We start from the raw sequence: 23461 nt of genomic DNA, 5'->3' as shown, positions 1-23461 counted from the left end.
ATTACTTTTAATTGGGTGACATCATCACAGAGAATTCAGTGTTATAGTTGCTACATTTATATAGTAAATTATTTTTGTGGTTGTTAATCTGACAGTTAAATTATTGACAAAGCAGTTCAAATGGTACTATACCTATTCAATAAAAAGGCAAGTTTGCAAAAAGAAAACAAAAATAATGGCAGGTAAAATATAAGCTGAAATGTAACATACAGAGAGAGAGAGCTGAGGTTTACTCAGTAGTCTCCACCACAGCATTTATGACTGACAAGTAATTCTTATATGTATGATAATGAAAGGTTCAAAAGCATGTTGATGGAATGAATGATATTACTCTCCCTGTGCTCATATTTGCAATAAACTCTCCCAACATCATATGGCTTTTGCAAATGGGTAATCTGCACTCAGTCTGAAGTCTGCAAAGTTGCCCTTGGCTGAAAATTTCTCTTAGGTCTAATTATGCCTGTACTAAAAATGATGCTGATGATGGTGGTAATGATGATTCTTGTTATTTTAGATTCACATTCTGGGTTACCAGTGTGTTATATGTGCAAAAGAAGGATGTAATTGTACATTTGAGTGTTATAATTGCTCATTCCAACATCAAGAATCATTATCATCTTCATAAAGCACTAACAATGTTTACATCTGATGTCATTTAATGCCATTAGATTGCAGACAGCTCCTAAGCAGAAACTGAAGAACAATAGGTGATAGTTCTGGTGGCTTCCTCAACAGCACACCTTGAGTTGTGCCAGTTATGAAACACCTGTCTTTTTAAAATAAGCTCAAGGCCCTGTGGAAGATGAGCTTTGCAGATGTAGTTAACATGTTCGACAGCCACGGCATCCTCCTCTCAGAAAGGAGAAGTTCTCAGGAGGCCAGACTGCGTGTCAATTAAACACATTAGCCAAACTTCTGTTCTCATTAAAACAGAACTTCAGTAAGTAATTGCATTCTTCTATTATAATGGAATGTGTAAACATATTTTACCACAAAGCAGTAAGAGATCTGGCAAACAAAGCAAAACAAAACAAAAAAACTTGTGATTTAAATGATCAAGGCACACTGGAGAGAGCAAGTATTTCTCTGTGTGCTTGATTTAATTGCCTATAATATTGGAAGCAGCAAAGTCTGTCTCTCTCTTTTACACTTGAGCGGGAATTCCCAAATGGAATGTTCACTGATTGGATTCACCCTGAACAGTGCTGCTGTTTGTTTTAGCGTTCGTCCATCCATTTCATCGTGGAGTAGTTTTTATTAATGTTGGTGATGGTTTATGAAGAATTTATCCAAATAAGTGGAAAAAAAATAGTGGAAAAAATCTTTTTTTATGCAAAGGGGGGCCATTTAAAGAAACACAGAACGAGGTGAAGTCAGTGAGGAGCTATATTTAGGCGGCTAGGTTCTCTTGTTCAAGGTAATTAGCTTTAATTCAGTGAAGTTCTGCCTGCATAACTGAATGTTATGTGGCGTCATTTAACGCAACGCACGCGTGTGTGCATGTGTGCTTTCCTTTCTGTGTTGAATCTGAATGGGCCAGCCACATGTGGACAACCCAGATTGGCTTCAGCCAGACATGTCTTTACAGGAGAGGGTTAGCATAGCTTGGTAATGAAAAGCACCTGACATGGCAAAGTAATCCCTAAGCGTTTGTTTATGTCTGCATTTTTGTGTCTGGACAATGTGGAGTGGAAGGAGGAGAGAAAAGGAGCGGCGGGAATGTTCACCGCCTGTGTTTCTCCGTCTCTCCCCAAGGCACCAGCATATTCACCGTGTACGAGGCGGCCTCCCAGGAGGGCTGGGTGTTCCTCATGTACCGCGCCATCGACAGCTTCCCGCGCTGGCGCTCCTACTTCTACTTCATCACGCTCATCTTCTTCCTCGCCTGGCTGGTCAAGGTGCGGACGCCACTCCCGCTCTGTCAGATCCCTCATCTGCACGCTGAGGTTTCCTTCCTTTACTGCCTTTTGCGAGGCGGCACACCCTGCTGTCAATGCACAGCATGGTATTTTTGGTTTTATTCTGTGTGTGTGTGTGTTACCGCCCCTTATCCACCATAGTTTAAGTACAAGCTGGCTGTTTGTCCAAGCTCTGTTACTCTGAAATTTGTACCATGCGCTCTCATGATGCAATGGGAATAGCACCTGCTTTTCTTTTGACAGTTCCAGGCAGTGGTTATTATGTAGTGGGTAATGATGTACCGCACATACACACACACAAGCATGCTTGCACACACACAGACGCACACACACATATATAAATATACACACCTCATATTATTTTCGCAGTCCTATCCCCTCAGGGATTAGGAGTGGATGAAATAATTAAAGTGGAGCCGGAAAGAGGAAATGATGTGGTAAACTATTAAATGGGCAGTGCTCCCCAATGACATCCTCCTGGGTTCGGGGTGTACAGCGGTGCTAATGACTTACTCTGTTAGAGATGCGCGTGTGCGCGCTGGGGCACCAAACCCCATCTCACGCCTTTATCTTCCTCTGCTTTTCCGCACTCTCTCCCCTCAGAACGTGTTCATAGCTGTTATAATCGAGACATTTGCGGAGATCCGGGTGCAGTTCCAGCAGATGTGGGGGTCCAGGAGCAGCACAACCTCAACAGCCACCACGCAGGTACAGATCCAGTGTTGTGTTTTTAAACTGTTACTCCTACAGTACTCGCACCATAACAGATGTAAATTACGCCACAGCCATTTTTTTTTCACAGACTGTTACTCTTATAATACTCACACCATAATAAATTTTGTGTCTGACCCAGGAAATTACTCCTGTGTTAAATATTCTTCTTCTGTTTTCCTCACTGTGTAATACTCCCTTTGGCAGCAGACATGCTGTTTGACACATTCAAGTGTTGTGACATTGTTGTTATTACTACCCTTGCCACTACACACTGCTTTCTCAACTAGACAATCATTCTCATGCTTCTGTTACTCCTGTAGTACTCCTACACCCACAGACACTCTGTACTGTCTTCCCCAACTTAGTGTTGTCATGCTGTTGCTATTATATGACTTTATCAATCCCCAGAAAGTCACATATCAATACATTATAGCCAAACATGGCAAAATATGAACTGTGAATACATGAGTACATATGTTTTTCGCTATGGATATGCAAATGTAAATACAGTTCGCCTCACAGGACTATTGTGTCTCTGTTTCTGAAAAGCCTCTCCCCATTAATTACATTTGTGATAAAAGGTAATGCCAGGATAAATTTGAATTGCTCAGACAGAAAATTAATTCCACAGAATGCAATTGTGGTGTCCCTGTCCTCTGGGGCCATATAGCTCCGTGGACATATGCACAGTGTTTTGTAATGGGTTTTTAATGTGAAAAGGGTCCTCATTATATTGAAGGTAGTTATTATTGCTCTTTATGATAACGATGATTAAATATGCAGCTTAATCTGTTTGGGGAGAGTGCGGCTCCTGTGATGCATGCTTCAGAGGATGTCGCATGGCAGCAGCAAAAGCAGATGCACCTTCTGCAGTCTGTAGCGTGCAGGAATCCCGGGGACAGATCTCTGCATTTAGTGGAGTGCTGGCTTGGCTGGCTCGGGCCCCAGAGATTGAGCACAGGCTGTCTGGAATCTCCCAGCCCCTGTCCCACGCACAGCGCATGCCACCTGAGCACCGCCCGGGTCGACACAGATTTGGCCGGCTGTCAGGAAGCGCTCCCAGACTGCGTCTAGATGAGATAGGGTGGCAGGCAGACAGGCTAGTGAGTCAATGTGGAGCAGGGAGGGGGAGATAGAGAGAGAGGGAGAGAGAGAGAAAGAGGGAAAAATAGAGAGAACGAGAGGAGAGAGGGAGGGGGAGAAGAGACGGGAAGGGAGGAAGCGCGTATGTGTGTCACGCTCTGCCAGCCTGCCAGGGCCCCCCCCACCCCCGACAGGGACAATTAATTAACCCCCCGTCACCTCCTGAAGTTTGAAATGCAAGAATGGTGAACTCTGCAGCGTTTCGGCATGCACACGGGCTGGTCTTTTTTGACATCACAGTCACTGGCATGGTGGCAGTATGCGGAGAGTCTGCAGCATGGGCGCAGTGTTGAGGCTTGGAGTGCAGCGGTGTGAATTTGGGCGGTGTGGCCCGCAGACTGCTCCTACAGTGGTGCCAGGGACGGGGTGGCATGGCGCCCAAGGGGTTGGGCTGAGTGGAGCTGGCAACAGAACTGAGGGGCTGAATTGGCACTGCGGTCTCTGGGGTTCTAGAAGTGTCCTCCTGAAGTTGTGTGAGGTTCAGCATGTGTGAAAACAGTTAACAGTTCTGTGACTGTTGCAGAATCCAGGAGAGCATTTGGTAGAATGTGGTAATAATTACTATACATTCATAAATCAGCCTAGTAAGGGCCATTGACTTGTGTGTGTGATTTGTGCAACTAAAAATCTTTTCTATGGTCCATTTTCAGATCATTTTAAATGCTATGGAAATACTCAGTAATTATGTTCAAGCTCCAAATAGATTAGATTGGATACATGATAAATTTAATTAGTTAATTGGACATAGGGCACCCAGAATACAACAGTGATCAGTAGCACTTACAAGCATAATTTAAATGGTTGTTATACCTAACTCAGTCCTTTCCTTTAGAAGTTTCTGTATTTTCATGTTTTCTCCTAAAACTACATGATTTTTGAGAAGTAGTGTGGTACCATGGTACACATGGTCTACATAGTACTCATACACTAAACACATAGTCTAAGTTTTACATTCAAATTTAATTTCAGCATTAGTCATTTCACTGTCAGTGGAGGCAGAAGGAAAAATTAATGCTTGCACTTCATTTTTAAGGAAGAAGCCCATTCATTTAGGAACAAATTGATCCATGCAAAAAACAAAAGCTTTAGTGCTTTTTGGTTCCACCAGTTGGTTGAGAAAAGGCAGAAGCAGATTGTGTGGGCGCCCATCTGGCTTCTACATCCAATGAAAGTTTAGAGTGAAATTATAGAAAAGATTTTCAGCAAAGCAATAAAGCCAAACCTCATTTTGTGAAAATGAGGCTGACTCGTATTCAATAACGTCCCCCCCAAGCCTTTCAGTGCCTTAAATTGATTCCTTATCTGTAATAGGATTGTGCAGATAAACAGTTTAATGTATTCCAGTGTTTTAGTTCCGCTCCATGGCAAAACCAAGGGCTCCTTGGAAGAGGAGGTTCAGAAGTCAAAAACTGAAACCCTGCTTGACCTTAGACGGTTTTCCCAAAGCACATGATCACACGTACAGTGTGAAAAGCACCCAGTGTTCAGAAGATTTAGAGTATCATGAGTTGGTTCTATTATATCAAAATATTTAGTTCTAGTCTTGTGGGAGTTATTAAATATCATTATGGCATGTGTTTTGAGTTTATGTTTCATGTCTGTCTCTTGAATGGTTTTATCCCACTGTGTATATACCCTGTCACAAGTCATTGTCATTGAAGCAGTTCATTTTATAAATGCACCTGTTTGTTTCCAGTAGTTGATAAGATGTCAGGTGGTAAAATTATTATTATTTTTTAAAATTGTATTGCTTTGAATTGCACACAGATGTGTCACAGTATTCCAAGTGAATGTTTTTTTCACTCTGCATTCTTAAAAAGCAACAGGGGTTGATTTTGCATTGTTCATTGTAATAAAAAAATCCTGTAGTACATTTTGTCTGAATTGTATACATTTTTTTATTCATGTGGTGTAATGGCTTATTGTGTCCATCATATCCCTCATTTTATATTGTTCATGACAGGTTATGACAGGTTAAAATATGTTTTTTAGATGCCATAACATCTAAAAATGTTTTTTAGATGCCATAACATCTAAAAAATGCCAAAAATGAACATTGAAAAATACATTAAACATATAATGTATTTTTCAATGTTCATTTTTCTGTAGATGGATGTTATGCTTTGTCAGAATCACAACCTGACATCTTTTCATGTTTTAATTTGTTTTAATTTTTATTTTTGGAAGTATATTTAGAATTGTCTTAAGTCACATTTGTACAAACAAGTGTACTGTTTTTACAACAGAAAAAATACGGTATTCTAAAATGATATCAATGACTTGTGGTGTCCTGAATTGTTTACCCCTTGGCATTGTGCAGCTCCATGACCTTGAAAACAATTAGCTCTTCCGTATTTATAAAATGTAATCATAATCACACCGAGACGCCCAAGTCTTCTATTAAAAAAGTAATTAAAATAGGACACAAAGTTGTCAGTCACTGGGTGTGAAACAAAAGGGCTTAAGCTTCTGTCTTTGATCTCATTGAAATAAAAACGGATTTAAGGCGATCCAGTGGGATTGAGCTGATATGTTATTGACAGGTCTTTTAAATCATCCTTCTGTGCATTTCTTTTTTGAATATTGAATTAATTTCACAAGTCTCCTTAAGATGACTGCATAAACAACAAAGTGATTTGCTCTAGACAATGGAGAGAGATTGGATTTTTAAGTCACTTTTTATCTTTTTAAATTTACATTACTCTAAGCAACCCTTACATTGTGTCAAAACTCAAAGGGTGGTAGCTGCAGTATCATGCTGGATATTTAATCATGTCTAGCACAAAATCATGAACAAATCAAACATCGCTATGACTGTATGAATTTTCATTCTCTTGACATGCAAGTCATGGCAGTTTTCTAGCAGATTCTTGGTCTTTTAGATGCCTTAAACCCAGAAAAATAATCTTGCAGTGGTCCTGAGCTTGACTGTGAGACTCACGTTATGGTTGCTTAGCCACGTGTGGTTTCTCTCTCCTTGTCCCAGTGACCTTGATGTCGCTTTTTGACTGTCTGTCAGAAATCCACTCTCATGAGGCTTTTATACTTATGTGTGAATCATGAGTAACTGAATCACCAAGCTTATTTCTAATGACATCTTTTGGTCTTACTGTATGGATTCTGGTAGTGAGAGGAGTCATAGGAAAACAGGATTTTCTTTCATCTCTGTGGTGTAAACAGAAAACTGTACAATCAGACGTATGTCTTGCATATAGTTGAACAACAGGATATTCTATACTCTCATCACACTGTTTTTAGTGGGTAAACTTTGTGTTTTCATTTAATGTATCAAGTGATCCATCTCTGGATGAAGGTACATTAAATAATGCAGGACAATAAAACATTCTAAATATGACATAATGTGACATAATGCAGTTCAGGATACTTGTGTATCTTCACAGTATAGCCATTGATAAAAATCATTGCAGCGTATGACTAATCTGTCACATATACTAAATGTGTACCAAATATACAGTGTACCAAATATACCTTCACAGAAGATGTGTCGCTATTGATGATTATTATTATGCTGTATGTCATCATAATATGAACATTATATTAACATACTTCAGGTAGCAAAGTAAGAGTGTGTTTTTTGAGACCCTTGCTATTTGCAGATTTGTTTACTCCCAGTATTTGTGTCAGAGGAACTCCATATTCAGAGTCCACTATTACATAAGCATGTGTACTAGTTACTTGTTTTTTGCATGATAACTTTAATATACATGTTCAATAACTGAATCACTCTTTCATTACTACTACATTTTTTCAGATTAAAATTGTAGTTGTTTTGTGTCAGGAAAAAATGCTGTACTGATGCTCTCATTCACAGAAATCTCTGGAAAATACTGTATCATTGCAAATGGCAGGGGTTTTCTGGATGTTTTCCCAACTTAATTAACTGATTTACACCTTTTTTTGCTCATCAGTACTAAATTTTGAAAGGATTTGCTTGAGAATGTGTGAAAAGTGTGATATTCTTAATTTAATGAAATGAAGTCATGAACAGTACCTGCTCCCCTGCTTACCTCTTCGCCTTCTCTGTTTTTCTCTGGCCCCTCCTTTGCTCTTTCTCCTTATCTGTCCCTTCTCTTGCTTCCTCTCCCCACTCTCTCCTTTGTCTTTGTCTCCTTCCCCCCCGGTAATGCTTCTCTCCCTTTATTTTTCTCTCTCTGTCTCTTATTCTTACTGTCACTGTCTCTCACTTTCACTATGTCTCTCACCCCTCCCCCCCCCCCCTCCTGTCTGCCCTCGGCCTTTTATTTGCCTCTTTCACCCTCCCTCCTTCTCTCTTTCCCTTCTTCCCTCTCTCCCTCTCTCTCTTAACCCTTCCTTCCCTCTACCCTCTTTTCACCCCCCCCCTCTCTCTCTCTCTCTCTCTCTCTCTCTCTCTCTCTCTTTCTGTCTTTCTCTCTCTCTGTGCTGGCAGATGTTCCATGAAGACGCAGCGGGAGGATGGCAGCTTGTGGCGGTGGATGTGAACAAGCCACATGGCCGAGCCCCCGCCTGCCTTCAGGTACCAGACCTCTGGGTCTCGCACACATACACACAGTGCACGCACCAGCCCTGAGTACTAGTGAAATGATCCATGAGTCTGAGAGAGTCCAATCAGTATTTTCTCGAGCAGTCATACATAATACAGAGAAAAAGGACTCTCAGACAAATGAGTGATTTGATTTTTTTGTGTGTCAGTTGTGTATTTGATTATTGTAATTTGAATGGCTGACTTTCACAATAAAATAATTTCAAAGATAACATTTAAATGCTAGATCGAATGTCTGATAAGGGTCTGAAAGGTGAAAATTTTGATTAATTTTTCTGGAGCTGTATGTAAATGGTAAGTTTTTATGGTGTGTGTAATTTTAAGGTTGAGTTACATGATAAATATATTTTAAATATTATTTAAATGATGAATCAGTTATCTCTATGGTAAGTGAGATATTTGTTTTTGAGGTGTAAATGATCAATTGTTTTTCTTCTGTTATACTTAATCCTACAATATATTTAAATGCTAATGTTCTAGTTTATGGTTGTTTATTACCAATATATTAATTACCAATGTTAAATTCATTTTAAATTCCATTTAGATCCATAAAGGTGATTTTCATGGTAAAAGCATGTAACATAGCTTCAAACTGGTGCCCTTCAAGGGCAAACCTCCTCCCTCCAGAGATAGCGTGATTGATTTTGAACAATGAGTTCACATTGTACTGTAGATCAGTTCGTTATTGTTATTTGAACGTCTGAGTTTTAAAGATGAATCATAACGCAGAAGCTGAAAGCCCTTTCATGTAAAGGGCAGCACTGACTGTGCGAGCTGCTGCAAGATACGAGGCAACCAGAATAATAGCTTTGGGCAATTCCCAATGACGTGTATGAGGGATCATCACTCCTCGCCAGACAGTACGCCCGGCACGTCCCATACGACAACCCCACATGATTTCCCCCACCAGCACTGTTCCCAGATAAAAAGAAGACAGATCCAAGAAGTATGTTATTAACCTCAGGACCATCCTTGACCTTTGCAGGAGTAAGAGAAACAATTGTTCTAATGAGCAAGAGTGTAAGGGAGAGGACTGGTGTACAGTAGCATGAGCGGGAGCAGGTGGGTTTGGATCAATCCCATTAAAAGAGGGAGAGCTCTGTATTATATGTGTGAGAATGGAACACGCTGCACTGGTGTGGGTCACGGCGAAGTTTATCACAGTTCAATTCCAGAGGCTTTCCGCAGAGTGGAATGGCTTGTGAACTATGACTGCGCAACAAGGAGGAAAATGACTAGGAGACAAATGGTGAAAAAGCCATGTGTGAAAAAGAAAAAAAAATGGAAGAAAAGGCTGGGTTTCATGTGTTCCTCTCTCGAGCATATCACGTCATCACAGCAGAGCGTGACAGTGTTCATAATGGTTTTCTGTTTTTATATATGACAGTTCTGAAGTCTTAATAATCATTAATCTATCAGATATCCTCCTGAGAAGGCATGGTGGACCTACCAATACCAAGACATAGAATTTATTGTAAGCTGATTTGTGTGGCGTTAAATACAGTAGCTGGTCATACAAGCATGGTGCACTGTCAAGATGGGACCCTAATCAGAGATAGGGCCAAAACTGTGATGCATTCCCTCAATGCATAATGCCAACTAGAGTCTATTGTATGAGTTGTTTTAGATGTGAAATTGCAATCCCCTAGCTTTGGGGTGCACAGCTATAAACAAGGCAACTGTTACCATTAATAATAATACTATCACCCTCACCTTAAAATGATCATTTGATCCAGTGAATATAATACAGGTGGTTCTATAACTGTGCAGAAGTAATTTCAGTTATGTGCTAGTGGTGACTTTGTCCATCCTAATGAACACATTGCTTTTCAGATTAGTTCTACAGAGAGGAACAGGTTTAAGAGAGAGGTTTACTAATCAAACTTGTGCTGTATTAATTGTCCAGTCTTATTTGTGTTTCTTTTACTTGGTTTCAGCCAAAGTAGCCAACATGAATGACTGAATGCCAGAGTAGAAAATGGCTTTTGTTGCTGTAGTTGATTAAAGGGTGTTTTCAGGAAATGCCTGGTAGAAAACACAATACTGTAACAGATATACAGTATGCAATTATGTCAAGATAATTCTGTTAGTATCTGCTGCCACATAGAGTATGACATTCATTATACCAAGGCAAGACATCCATGGCTTCTCACATTCAGTTGGAATTGTCTTTTTGCTCTGATAAACTGTTTTTGCAAATTTTTGAATAAGATATATGCACACATGATATATTACTTATATGCAGCTCATATATTATTGTTGCAATTAATATCAACCAAAGAATCAATCATACTGTACAACTATAACAATTATATAGTTTAATGTAAGTTAATGTGATTGCAGTTTAATATGTTTATTGTTGGTAAGCTCTTATCTTGTGTTTTTCAATTAGAATGAACTATGAGAAAATATCAGTATATTATGTTGTGATACTTTGACCCAAATCCATTAAATTAGCATTAGTATACCACAAGGTCGCCATTGGTAACTCTGCTCAAATTCCCTCAAGCTACATACTGTAGCTGCTTCTGTACCACCTCCACCAGGAATAAAGAAAAATTTAATCATAATGCTAAATGATTCCTGTGGGCACAATATGTATCAGGAAAATAGATTAACTTTCACAGTCTAACAGCATTTCACTATTGGAATAGTCAATAATCTTGTTGCATGTTGTCCTTCATTGTGAACAATGATCTATTAACTATAACTTCCACCTAGTTAATTGTTTCTTTATTATCATTAATTTCAGGCACTGCCAAACTCATAATGTTGTATTAGTAACAAAGAAAATCTTGCTAAGATTTGACATTTAAAGTTAAGAATAAAGCACATTTGATAGAACTCAGGCCTAAGCCTAACTTCCAAATCAGAATGCCTTATGGGGTTCTTGCTTTTTTATAGTGAACTGAAAGCACACAGTACCCCCACAGAGTATTCCCTGAACCCTATTTGTGCCATGCAGTGCCTGTCCCTTGACTGAAATACTGTTGGCTGGTTGCTGGATTACTTAGTGAATAAATTTAGGCAAACCTATTTCCTTCCTGCCAAGTGTTTGACCTTTTTTAAGGGATACGTTGCAGGCAGGAACTGTGCTGGCAGGGATTGGGCTTTGTATACAGTACATTTATAGGTTTCTGTCTTGATGTTGCAGCAATGTAATAGGTTTTTCTAAACAACAAAATGCATTGTTCACTAATATCTCAAGAGCGCACAACTGCAAGCTACTGATGGCTGAATTTGTGGCAGATAAAACTTTGTTTTGAAAGCTGTTGCTCTGTTCCTCAAAACTGTAATTGTTGCAATCTGTAAAAAATATCACACGTAAGTGATTTTGTTTCCTTCTCTTCATTTTGCATAGAGGACTTTTTATCATTTACAGCCTTTCCTTTTGCATTCTTGATTGAACGAATCAGTGTGGCTTCTAGAAGAATGTAAAAAACATCTTAAAATAACTGTCTTGTTTATTAGCTGGATGCAATTTAGTTAAAACAATGGAAAATTCCAGACATCAACATGACCAGATGCCATTGTTCCAGGGGCCTCATTCACTGCCAAATAATATCCTAAAGTGTGCGTAGGAGTGCTTTTATGCACAATAAAGAAGATTTATCAAGGATGTTCTGTACCTTTGCACCGACATTCACACATAGGAACATTTCTTTATAGCTGGATGACAGTAGTGCATGTTGTACTAACAGCTCAGTATAGTTGTTGTGAAGATATAAAGTGGTCTCCATGGCTAAGACTTGATTTTTCCAATACTTTCAGAAATGGGAAGCGAGTCCCTCTCTCCCATCCAAGTCAGTGGTTTTGTCATGCATGGTCCCTATTACACCTGATGACGTGATGGATTATACTGTTGTCAGTGGCCTTTGGTGTACACTTTTTAAGACTGCAAAATATATGTATCTTTTCTTCTCTGTACACTTTGGACAGATCTTTATTTTGGTCTCAGTAGTATTGCCCCATATTTTGCTCTGTTCACTGCAACAAAATATTGTAGCTTTTATGTATTTATTGTAATGAAGATAAAAAGGAATACAAGGGCTTTACAGGTGAAAACAGTCTGACTTTTCTAGTACTACTATTCCATTCAGTGGCTTCCAGTACATTCAAGTGTACTGAAAGCAAACACCCATACAGTTATAGTGCCATTAAAATGGGAGATGTGGAGACTGTTGTGGAGAGTGCATGTTGAGTCATATAGTACCATTACAGAGGAAGCTGTAGGTATTGTACAGCCAAGAAGTAATTGGGCAAATGATTAGCCCACTTACCCTGGGAACTGTGTGCTTTCTCCAGTAGATCTGTCGTCTGATGTGGTAGGCATACATGCGCTGTATATATCCTTGAGTGTTCACTTTAATGTATGCAATACTCATTATTTATTTATCATTTATTTTCAGGTTTACTAAATGTCGGGTTCCAGACTAGCATAGTGGATAAAGCGTTCAATTCCAGTTGTATCATCTGTCATGACTGGAAGCCCACTGCGGCGGAACAAATGTGCTCCGTTCTGGCAGGGATAGGAGTGGGTATTTCATCAGGTGTTGCTTGTCTCGCTGCTCCCAGGCACCCTGTGACTCATCTTTGCCAGCAGATTGCTTGGATGGCATAAGTGAAGTTGCTCCTACCAATAGGCTCCTACCAATTAGCTCACTGTGGTGTGCTGGATGACTCGCAGTATAAAAAAAATGCTCCTGCATGTGTACAGTGGTCATCACAGAGAGATGAGCATAACATATCCAATCGGCAATTCCAAAATAGGGTGGCATAAAGGGAAAAATGTGTAAAAATTGTACTAAATGTAATGTACAGCAGCTGAAACATCTCTGCCATGTTTTCTGATTTAAATTAAACGATTAAGGTTAATGAGGGTCTCTGTTTCTCCTCTCCAAAGGCCATACAGGGTTAATTAGGAATTTGCATATTTATATACATTATTAATTACATGTATGGTGTTCTGATGTATTTTAAGTGATGTTGTCGTTTGAAGTATCTAGCAGTTTATCTCTTAATTTGAAGGTGTTTTGATCATGAAAACATTTCAGTCATATTGTGAACGTCCCTTATAAAGCTTGTGTCTTAAATCTAAAGATTCAGTCTTCAACTAAAACACAGTTCAGCTGCAGTTTTATAAATGTATGTGTTTACTACAGGATAGCAGCAATAAATACTGAAGAACCTTCATTTTAATTTTTCAACGAGCAAAAACACAAGCTAATTTTAAATTTGTTCTGACATTATTTCATGACCAGCGCTGTTTTAATTCAAGTTGCATACAAACCCCATAATAAATTTTGTTTTCAAACACAAATTGAATCGAATCAAATTTGTTATAACACACAATTTTTCCAGATATGCTAAATATGGACACCATGCTGTGATGTAATGACAGTACTGACAGCTCAGTCTACCAAAGGCTGTACAGCTTGTGTCAGTCCTCCAACCCCCATCCCTTAACTGAAGGATTTGCTGAAAAGGTACATTTTAAGCCTAGACTTTAAGACCAAGAGAGGGTCTGGATCCCAAACATGAACAAATAGACTGTTCCATAAGAGAGGATCTCAATAGGAGAAGGCTTGACCACCTGCAGTACTTTTAGTTACTCTTGGAATAACAAGATAGACAGCACCTTGTGAACAAATTGAATGTGGATGTTCTTTATTGCTACTTTGAAGGACTGCGTTATCATGCTGTTAGGTAGGTGTTGATAATGTTTTGTGATGGTGTGCCAATAACTGGTAGCAGTTCTATCAAAAGCTTTGTTGGTATTGGTCCTAATAAACAAGGAGACAACTTAAAAGAAGTAATTAAAGTAGTAAATTTACTAAATCCAATGAGCAAATGATGTTCTGAGACTGGTGGGACCATAATTATATCATGGGTGGTAGGAAAACTCTGGATCTTGTCTCTGATCCTCGTAATTTTGTTGTCAAAGAGATTCATAAAATTATTGATGCTACATATTTTTGGGGTGCAGGGGTCATCTGATGTGTGACTCGTAGTTAGTCTAGCAACAGTGTCAAACAGGTATATGTAGATGTTTATTTTCTTCTGTTAGGGTCAGGGGCGTTTCTAGCTATTGAAAAACTATTCTTTGTTGCTGTTATGTCCAAAAATGGTGTGCTGATGATTTGAGAAGACAAAGATATGTATTTTACATTTCACACTCAGAAATATGTTGACAAATCTATTCAAGATGCATCAGGTTTGGCAAGTGCTTTCTGGCATGTAATGACATTTCTTAAGAATGTTTTATTATGCATACTTGAGAAAAATATGTTGTTTTTCCCTGACATGGAAAAGCAGGCTGTCCTTTTCCCAGGGCAACCTTACTGAGGCTGTGTTACAGACTCTGAAGAGCCAAGCCTGTACCTACATACATGCAGAACATCAAATGGTGCTATTGACACCTGGCAAAAACTGGAGTTTTGAGTGATTATAGTTACTGTATATTGAGTGAGGCGCCTTTATATCCTATATCTTTATATCTTATCCTATGGCTGCTACAGTACAGTAGAAGAGGAATTGTATTTTGATGTTTGTTTCCGTTAGATCTAACATCAAACAATTGCATAATATGAGGGTTTGTTTTGAATCAGTTCAAATTTAGAAAGCCTCTCTGTGGCTTTGTGTTTTATCATAAGAATGTTATCATGGCCCTGGTTGCCTTGCCTCAGTCATTAGGGATGTTGTGTAAGCCAAATTAATAACCCTGCTTTTTTGCACAGTGGTAGTGTCTAGACCACGTACTGTACTGGAGCTTGAACTGTACTGGAGCTGGAACATCTTTTGGATTCCAGTGTGCACATGTAATTTTGTTGTCATGAACCAGGGGGGAGAAACTAAAGAACGCTACTAAGGAAAAACCGAGGAAGCTCCACTCGGTGTATTTTCTGAACCCTACCCCTAGCCCTAACAGGAAACAGCTTCCCTACACTGCATCGTCAGCAGTCTGAACAGAGGGAGGGTTTGCCTATAATCCGTTCAAGCCTCATGATTACTATCCTGCAAATCATTGCATTGGTCACATGTCCAGACAGACGAGGTGGTTAAGGTCAGTTTGATGCAGTAAAAGGGAGAGAGAGAGGAGATAGAGGGTGGGGAATTCCGATACTGAGGAAGGCAGAGGACAGTCCTTTTTAATTAGCTGCAGGGTCCCAGGCAGCGTCTGGATCAACCAAGCTGTAGTAATAGGTTCGATAAGCGGAGGGATTTTAACCCCACAAGGCTCCCGACGGCTATTTTTATTCCATTTAGTTAATTAAACAGTCTGCTCCAGCTACCGTGACTTGCATACTTATTTTTTTCTTTCAACAAAGCACTAGGTGTGCTGCCATTTGAACACCTTGTATCTTTTTGTGTGGAAACATTCCTGTTGATGCTGAACTAAAACCATGCTGATTCATCTATTTAAATAGTGTTTGCTTGTGCTTCCTAGTTTCATATATGCAGAATCTGCAGATTTGGTCAGATGTAACCCGTTACTCACTCATTAACTGATTATTAATCGAGTAAAGTAGACAGCATTATTTGTCTTGCACACAGAAGCTACCCCCACACTGGCTGCCTCCTCCCTATGGAGGAATATGATGTTGATGGACACATCAGACACAGCACTGAGACAGTCTCTGCTCAGATGTAGCTGGGGATATATGAGAATACAGTCAATTCATGACGGTTCTCATCATTCTGTGCATCTTGAGCTCCCAAACTTTAGGATTTACTGTACCGTACAATGTAAGTCAATCTAGAGCCTCTTTGCGGGAGTGTGACCACTGCAAGACCAGATCTGTACCCTCATAATCATTGTCTGATTTTCTTTACCTTTGGGCACAGATTATTGTAATTGGCAGTAGACTTAACAGACAGGTGGTCATTTCTACAGACTTGAACACTAGATGTAGGGAGGCTCATAAACCAATTAAAGTGTACATGAGCAGAGGTCAGAAGCAGTGTCAGAGCTCATTTCATAATCCAGCATCTGACCTCCCCATTCTGTAAACCATGCATATCGTTCTGTTGGATTTTGTTCTAATTTTAAAAGTAAACGAACCGGACCAAAAGCGCGCTTGGAGAAAAAGCTTTATTCGGCGATGGAATCCGGCAGCATCTCTGCCTGCGAAGCTTTAACTCAGAGAACTGTTACCGTGATCGGCCTTTTATACCATGAAACAAATGGCAACAAACAATAGGTTTTACACTGTTGCAGCATCAGCCTATGTTCCCAATGCAAAGCGGGATCCTTTGATGCTGACTGCGTCTTTGTGTGGTGATGGTTGCCAACTGCCCACTCCCGGTTGTATGCTAGACTTGATGGCTGCTGCCTGCCTTAATCAATTGCTCTTGGCTCCAACTGTAGCGTGGCACCAAGGTGTGGAGCTTCCTTTGTAACTATGATAATAAGGCCATCAGGTTAACAGTTCTCTGATTCTGAACCATGTCTGGTCAGAAGTTAGAAACACTATAATCTTACATTCCCCCCTTTGATCATAAAAAAAATATGATCACAAAAATAGAGAAATAGTTGTAAGAAAATACAGGAGCGGAAGGAGGAAAAAGAAAAAGAAAAGAAACCGTAACATGTTGATATTAATCATGTACACAGTCTAATACTGAGCACAGGCACCACTGCTTATAGTATAAAATAAAAGAATTTCATCATTTTATGATGATACACAGATACATTGAAAGATGTACAGAGAAATGACATTGGTGGCATGGTGGATGATCGCATTCCACACATGCTGCTGGATTGTGCTGGTGAATGAGGTCTCCTGACGCAGTCTGTGATATTGTGGGCTTGGTTGATGCAGATGTGTCCCGTGGTTTTTCAGCAGATGTCAGCCAGGTGTCAGGTACAGTCCAGCGCAGGTGTCCGATGACAGCCAGGGCACCCTTCTCTCTCAGCTGTTAGGAACCCTGCTCTTCACTGGAACATCTGCAATGACACACAAGAGAGAAGGCGGGAACGCATCTTGCCAAAGTACATAAACATTTTTGAAAAATGGATCGTTATTCCTAAAAATGCCTAAACTGTCCCTATGTAGTTTCGGCGGGACGCTACAGTATTTATCAGTGGTGGTATGATGACCTCTTCATCCTCAGACGACAAGCTAGAGCCTAGACAACTCTAGTCCCGCCATGTCTGGACTCTGATAAATACTACCGCCATTCTATCCCTCATCTCTAGGCGGATTTCCTAACTTGCAATGGCTGACATGGTACCACTTATCTTGTCCCTGTACCTTAACTGCTGCATTAGTTACTAAAAGAACCTGGTACGGACGTCCCTACTAGGGTTCTAATGCTACACTCTGAGGTTTGTGTGCGAGAGTTTTTCGCAGTACCGGATCAGGCTGTCAGAAATTAAATGCACGTCGGCCTTGTGCAGATCCATTGTTCCGGGTTGGGGCATGGGCCGGCCTGTGATGGCTGATGATGATGTGATAATTCAAAAGGTTTAGTCCAGTTTCCAAGGGATTCCTTCCTGGTGGAGCTTGGACAGATGATCTGTGATGACGATTCATTCTTTGTGTTCGACCTGAAGCTTGTGGTCTGTAAGGACAATGTAATTTCTTGTATTTATCATGCGACACATTGTGAAATGTGTTCCTTGGTCTGAGTCTGTGCATTCTGGCAGGCCCCATCGAGGAATGATGTCCTTCACCAGTGTTTTGGCTGTGTGGGCTGCCGTTCCATGTTTAGTTGGGAATGCTTCCACCCATCTGGAGAATTTATCTACAAGTACATCCTGAAACCTCCCACTCTTAGGCAGGGTTATGTAGTCCAACTGAAGGTGCCGGAATGGACCCGGTGGGGCTGGTGTTCCCCCAGCAGGGGTCTTAATTCTGGTTCCAGGATTGTTGTATTTCAGAGCGTTAGTTTGTAAGGCTCTGAGTTTGGCGTCCTGTGTTCTTTCAATCCTCGCTGACCATTCCACAACCTGATTGAAAGCTGTCCCAACACCATCCCAGTCATCATAACGGACTTTAAGGGCTTTGGATAACTCTGGCTTTAGTCCATTCACAAATGAAGTTTTTAAAGGCATGCCAGTATCCTTGCCTATATCGTCACTGTTGTTCAGACCAGCATGTTCCAGCCAAATCTGCTTAAAGCGTTCCTCATATTCTGCAACACTCTCTCCTGCTTTCTGTGTGCATGAAGTGATTTTGGCCCAATTGACTTCTGCAGGTTTAAGTTCATATAAAAAGGTTCGTACAGCCTCCCATCCTGCATCAACATTGTCTTGAAACTCCCCTGCCCTTGTCTCTACACTTTCAGTCAGCTTCTTTTGATCGCTGTCCCTTAAGTTTACATTGAGGATCATAGCAGCATCCAGTGGGTGTAGAGTGTAAATTTTTCGTATGCGTTCAAGAACTTGCCAAGCCTTGCGTGGCTGTTTATATGCGTCTGGTAATTCCTTGGACCATTTATCAATTTGTTCTGGTGTGGCTGGTTGGTAAGTCTTACATGGGAGGTATCTTTTGACCTTCTTTGTCACAATACGAGTCCGTCTCTGGCCATCCTCCTCAAACTCCTCTTCACTTTGAACTTCCACTTCAGTTCTACGGTGTTTGATTACTACAGGAGCAAGCCTAACCTTTGTGCTTGTTGTGGAGGTAGATTTGACCTGTGCACTGCTGTCCTTTGTCACAGGTGCAGCAGCAGGTGTGTCATTGGACAATTCCTCACCGTCTGAGCTGCTACCATGGTCATGTGGCAATTCCTCCAGCAAATGACGGTGTTGTTGTTCCTCAATGGCTCTCAGCTCTTTGAATGGGTAGAGCAGTTCTGGTCTCCTTTGCTTAGCGCCTCCTTCATGTGTATTGGAAGAGGCTGCTGCTTTATCACAGTCTTTTGATTGTAGCTGTTTGGAGATTAGATCTAGCCATTTTTGATTTTCAGCTAATAGTCTCTCTTTTTCCTTTTTCTCTTCCTGTAATTGAGAGGCTAATGCTTTAACTTTTGCATTTTCCGCAGTGATTTCACGTTTCAGTCTATCAATCTCACACTTTTCCAGATGTTGTCGAATTTGTTTGCACAAAATAACAGACCATCCGTCTCGTCTGCTGCTTGCGAACATGCGCTGTGTCTTTCCCCAGGCCTTTTTGATGTCCGGCAAGGTCCAGAGTCTGTCCTCGGAGGGTTTAATGTTGTATTTCCGTTGGATGTCGTCATTGCATTTCCTTAATCCAAGCCGTTTTTCCAAGTATGAATTTAGGCTGTCCATCATCTGATCGATGGTTGTGCTTGGAGGAGCTGTTCCGTGACGTTCTGTCGTAGGTTTCAATGGCCCAGCCCCATGAACACGGATCTGCGCAGCCGACGGCAACTCAGCAGCCATGACAACAGATTCCCTCAGATACAAAGCAGACAGAGCAGGTGTTAGTGGAGCTGTTTAGACTGTTTATTCTAAGTGTGAATACCCACAGCTATCTTTACTTGAATGCAAATGTTGTGCACTCTACAGAACAGAGTTAGCTAAAGGAAACTGGAATTATTATAGTTTTGTCTTAACGAGGAAAAGACTACAGACAATTTTTATCTTCAAATGCGCAGCCTAGTCAAAAATGTAGGCTATTTTCAAAATACAGAGTACGTCCACAACCAGGAATACTTTGAGATAAGTGGATATGAATATACTTTAAAAATAAAAAATCATTCAGTGATATAGACTATTTTCTTTGTCTACTCTTGATTTCCTCTTAATAATATACTGCGTTTATCTTAACACTTTAGTTAAAGAAAAGAAATCACGTGTTTTTTTTTTTCTGCTTAGCTGCACAAAACAGAAAATTAAACTTTGGCTCGCCAGTTAGAAAAATTGACTCTTTCCGGATCTTAGTCGGAAGGCTTATCACTTTACCGTTTAAAATGCTAATTCTTTCCGAACCTCGGTCGGAAGGCTACGCTTACAGTTTTTACGGTATTAAGGAAACAAGATGTCATTCCAAACCAAATTTGGAAGGCTAAAGTGCTTACAATTTCAGCGACTTAAAAACAAATACAAATTCTTTAAGCATATAGCTTTTAAGAAAAGTATTCTTAAGTATGCTTTTACTGTTATAAATTTATATATATAAATTTATACTGTTATAATTTTTCCAACGTTACTTAGAACATTTACGTATTACTTACAGTCGGAAAAACAACGCTCGCTTAACAACTTATAATACTAGTATGATGCACTAATTCTTAACTTTCTCACAATCAAGAAAAGTACAAATTTTAGTTCTCTTACTTAAATATTTAATTATTCAACCCTTGCAGCGAAGAATAATTATACTTAATAATAATATATAATAATTTACCAACAGCCTTTCCTAACCATAGGAAGGTGTCCAGCAACCCAGTTGCTTATACTAGTCTCTCCATCAACCTCCGATTAGTGTGATAACCGGCACGATGTGAGATGACTATATTACTAGTACACACTCCGTCAACCTCTCATCTAATCGAAAATATAAGCGTGTCAGTAGCCTGTCACAACTAAATATTTTAACGACTAGATAGCACGACGTGAGCTGACTATATATTTACTCATAGTCTCTCCATCAACCTCCGATTTCACGTCTGAAAACCGGCACGATGTGAGATGACTACGTTTGTATAGTACACACTCCGTCAACCTCTGATCTAATCGGAAAATATAACTAAACATTTACCGGCTAGATAGCACGACGTGAGCTGACTATCCGAAGCTCAATTAACAACTTACAATACCAGTATAATGCACTACTTCTTAACTCTCTCACAATCGAGAAAAGTACCAGTTTTTAATTCTCTCACACTTAAAAACTGAATTCTCCAACTCTCTCACAGCGAAGAATAATTATATAGTACTGAATTCTGTTCCAGAGCTTACACCAAAAACCTTTCCTAATCATAGGAAGGCGCCCAGCAACCCGCAGTTGCCTACACGAGTCTCTCCATCAACCTCCGATTATGTCTGATAACCGGCACGATGTGAGATGACCACGTTACTATAGTACAAACTCCGTCAACCTCTGATCTAATCGAAAAATATAACTAAATATTTACCGGCTAGATAGCACGACGTGAGCTGACTATACCAAAAACCTTTCCTAACCATAGGAAGGTGCCCAGCAACCCGCAGTTGCTTACACGAGTCTCTCCATCAACCTCCGATTACGTCTAATAACCGGCACGATGTGAGATGACTATCCCAAAAACCTTTCCTAACCATAGGAAGGTGCCCAGCAACCCGCAGTTGCTTACACGAGTCTCTCCATCAACCTCCGATTATGTCTGATAACCGGCACGATGTGAGATGACCGCGTTACAATAGTGCACACTCCGTCAACCTCTGATCTAATCGGAAAATATAACTAAATATTTACCGGCTAGATAGCACGACGTGAGCTCACTATAAACTTAGTTAGCAACCCCGTTGCTTACACTAGTCACTCCATCAACCTCCGATTAGAAGTCTGATAACCGGCACGATGTGAGATGACTACGTTACTATAGTTCACACTCCGTCAACCTCTGATCTAATCGGAAAATATAACTAAACATTTACCGGCTAGATAGCACGACGTGAGCTGACTATAAACTTAGGCTTTCCCTAGCCTAGACTTCGGTACCTCGGCCTATTTTTTTTTAGAGCTCTTATCAACAGTGTTAACCAAAACACTGTCAGTTACATATACGTATATTTACTGGTTTGTTTACTTATAAAATAGCTAGGTTCTTCAAGAGGAGTGGTACGTTTCTTACCGAGTTAAGGTCTTTGCGATGTTTGCGGACCCGCAGACTCTTGTCTTGCCGATCTTCGACTGGAAAGTTCAACCGGAAAAATCTCCACGATTCTTCTGCTGAATTGTTCCACTTCGTAGATGTGTCGGTGAGTTTATCTCGTATCAGCTCCTCCTGGCTGGCTCGCCAATTGTTGGATTTTGTTCTAATTTTAAAAGTAAACGAACCGGACCAAAAGCGCGCTTGGAGAAAAAGCTTTATTCGGCGATGGAATCCGGCAGCATCTCTGCCTGCGAAGCTTTAACTCAGAGAACTGTTACCGTGATCGGCCTTTTATACCATGAAACAAATGGCAACAAACAATAGGTTTTACACTGTTGCAGCATCAGCCTATGTTCCCAATGCAAAGCGGGATCCTTTGATGCTGACTGCGTCTTTGTGTGGTGATGGTTGCCAACTGCCCACTCCCGGTTGTATGCTAGACTTGATGGCTGCTGCCTGCCTTAATCAATTGCTCTTGGCTCCAACTGTAGCGTGGCACCAAGGTGTGGAGCTTCCTTTGTAACTATGATAATAAGGCCATCAGGTTAACAGTTCTCTGATTCTGAACCATGTCTGGTCAGAAGTTAGAAACACTATAATCTTACAGTTCGTATTATAGAATAAAGAATAGCCCATATTTTGTTGGCTGTATTCTGCCCCTATATAGGTGAGCTTAAATTGGCTGAAGATATATACCTCTGGAAAAAGAAAGAGAGGGATTGCTCAAGTATTACTTTTGCTTTAACCTGACATTAGGTTACATAAGCCGCAGTGCAAGGCAGGATGGACATACTCGGTGGTTGAAGGAGCAGGGCATGGAGTGGCCTTCTGAGAGTGCCCTGACCGCTGCAACGTCCATCACTCCCACTGCACACGCCTGGCTGACAGGGACTCGGTGCTTTATCTGCTGATAATGGCACGTCTGGGGAGGTATTAGTCTTTTTCCTCCATCTGCAACTCTGTGTTCATTACAGAGATCTAGAAAAGAGCATGAGATTTCCTGAGGGCCTCAGTAAGTGTAGGTGAGATAATGAAATGTTTGGTATCAGTCTGGACACATACGTACATGTATGTGCAGGTATTTCTTTTTGTTTTATCATCGAGTACCCTCCTGCAGCCTCTGTGTTTGTGGTACACATCTGAGAAAGGGCTCAGCAGTCTCTTTGCTCTGTTTGATCCCCAGCTGAACACTCACAGGGAACGCCAGTCCCCCCTGCCAACAGGAACACTAATTGTGTGTCAGCTGACAGATGTAGCACCTGAAGTTTCAAAGACACACAAGGAGCAGCAATGAAAATATGCCTGTAAATGTGAGGGAAGGACCAAGCCGAACAAAACAGGAGACATCAAACACCAGGAAACCCGCATCATT

The 23461-nt window shown here is 40.5% G+C and overlaps 2 protein-coding genes across 4 annotated transcripts in view; one reads left to right on the top strand and one right to left on the bottom strand.

Annotated features, from left to right (window-relative positions):
- The window catches only part of nalcn (sodium leak channel, non-selective), a 116116-nt gene that overhangs the window by 23842 nt on the left and 68813 nt on the right, over positions 1–23461 (top strand). For all 3 annotated transcript variants that reach the window (XM_036540101.1, XM_036540100.1, XM_036540098.1), the window contains 3 exons: positions 1756–1898; positions 2523–2627; positions 8206–8292. In XM_036540101.1, coding sequence (XP_036395994.1) covers positions 1756–1898; positions 2523–2627; positions 8206–8292 — 335 coding nt within the window. The remainder of the gene's footprint in view (positions 1–1755; positions 1899–2522; positions 2628–8205; positions 8293–23461) is intronic.
- Positions 17746–22277, bottom strand: LOC118785457. The gene is made up of 2 exons (XM_036540102.1): positions 22069–22277; positions 17746–19685 (listed from the first exon to the last, which is right to left on the bottom strand). The coding sequence occupies exon 2, from the start codon at positions 19670–19672 to the stop codon at positions 17852–17854; it is 1821 nt and encodes a 606-aa protein (XP_036395995.1). The 5' UTR covers positions 19673–19685; positions 22069–22277; the 3' UTR covers positions 17746–17851.

This window comes from Megalops cyprinoides, chromosome 11 (assembly GCF_013368585.1).
Source record: "Megalops cyprinoides isolate fMegCyp1 chromosome 11, fMegCyp1.pri, whole genome shotgun sequence".
Lineage (NCBI taxonomy): Eukaryota > Metazoa > Chordata > Actinopteri > Elopiformes > Megalopidae > Megalops > Megalops cyprinoides.
The sequence above is the reverse complement of the archived record's forward strand: the minus strand, read 5'-3'. Positions and strand labels throughout refer to the sequence as shown.

Excerpts from the sequence above, each read along its gene's own strand:
- LOC118785457 (XM_036540102.1), bottom strand. The coding sequence starts at position 19,672 with ATGGCTGCTGAGTTGCCGTCGGCTGCGCAGATCCGTGTTCATGGGGCT.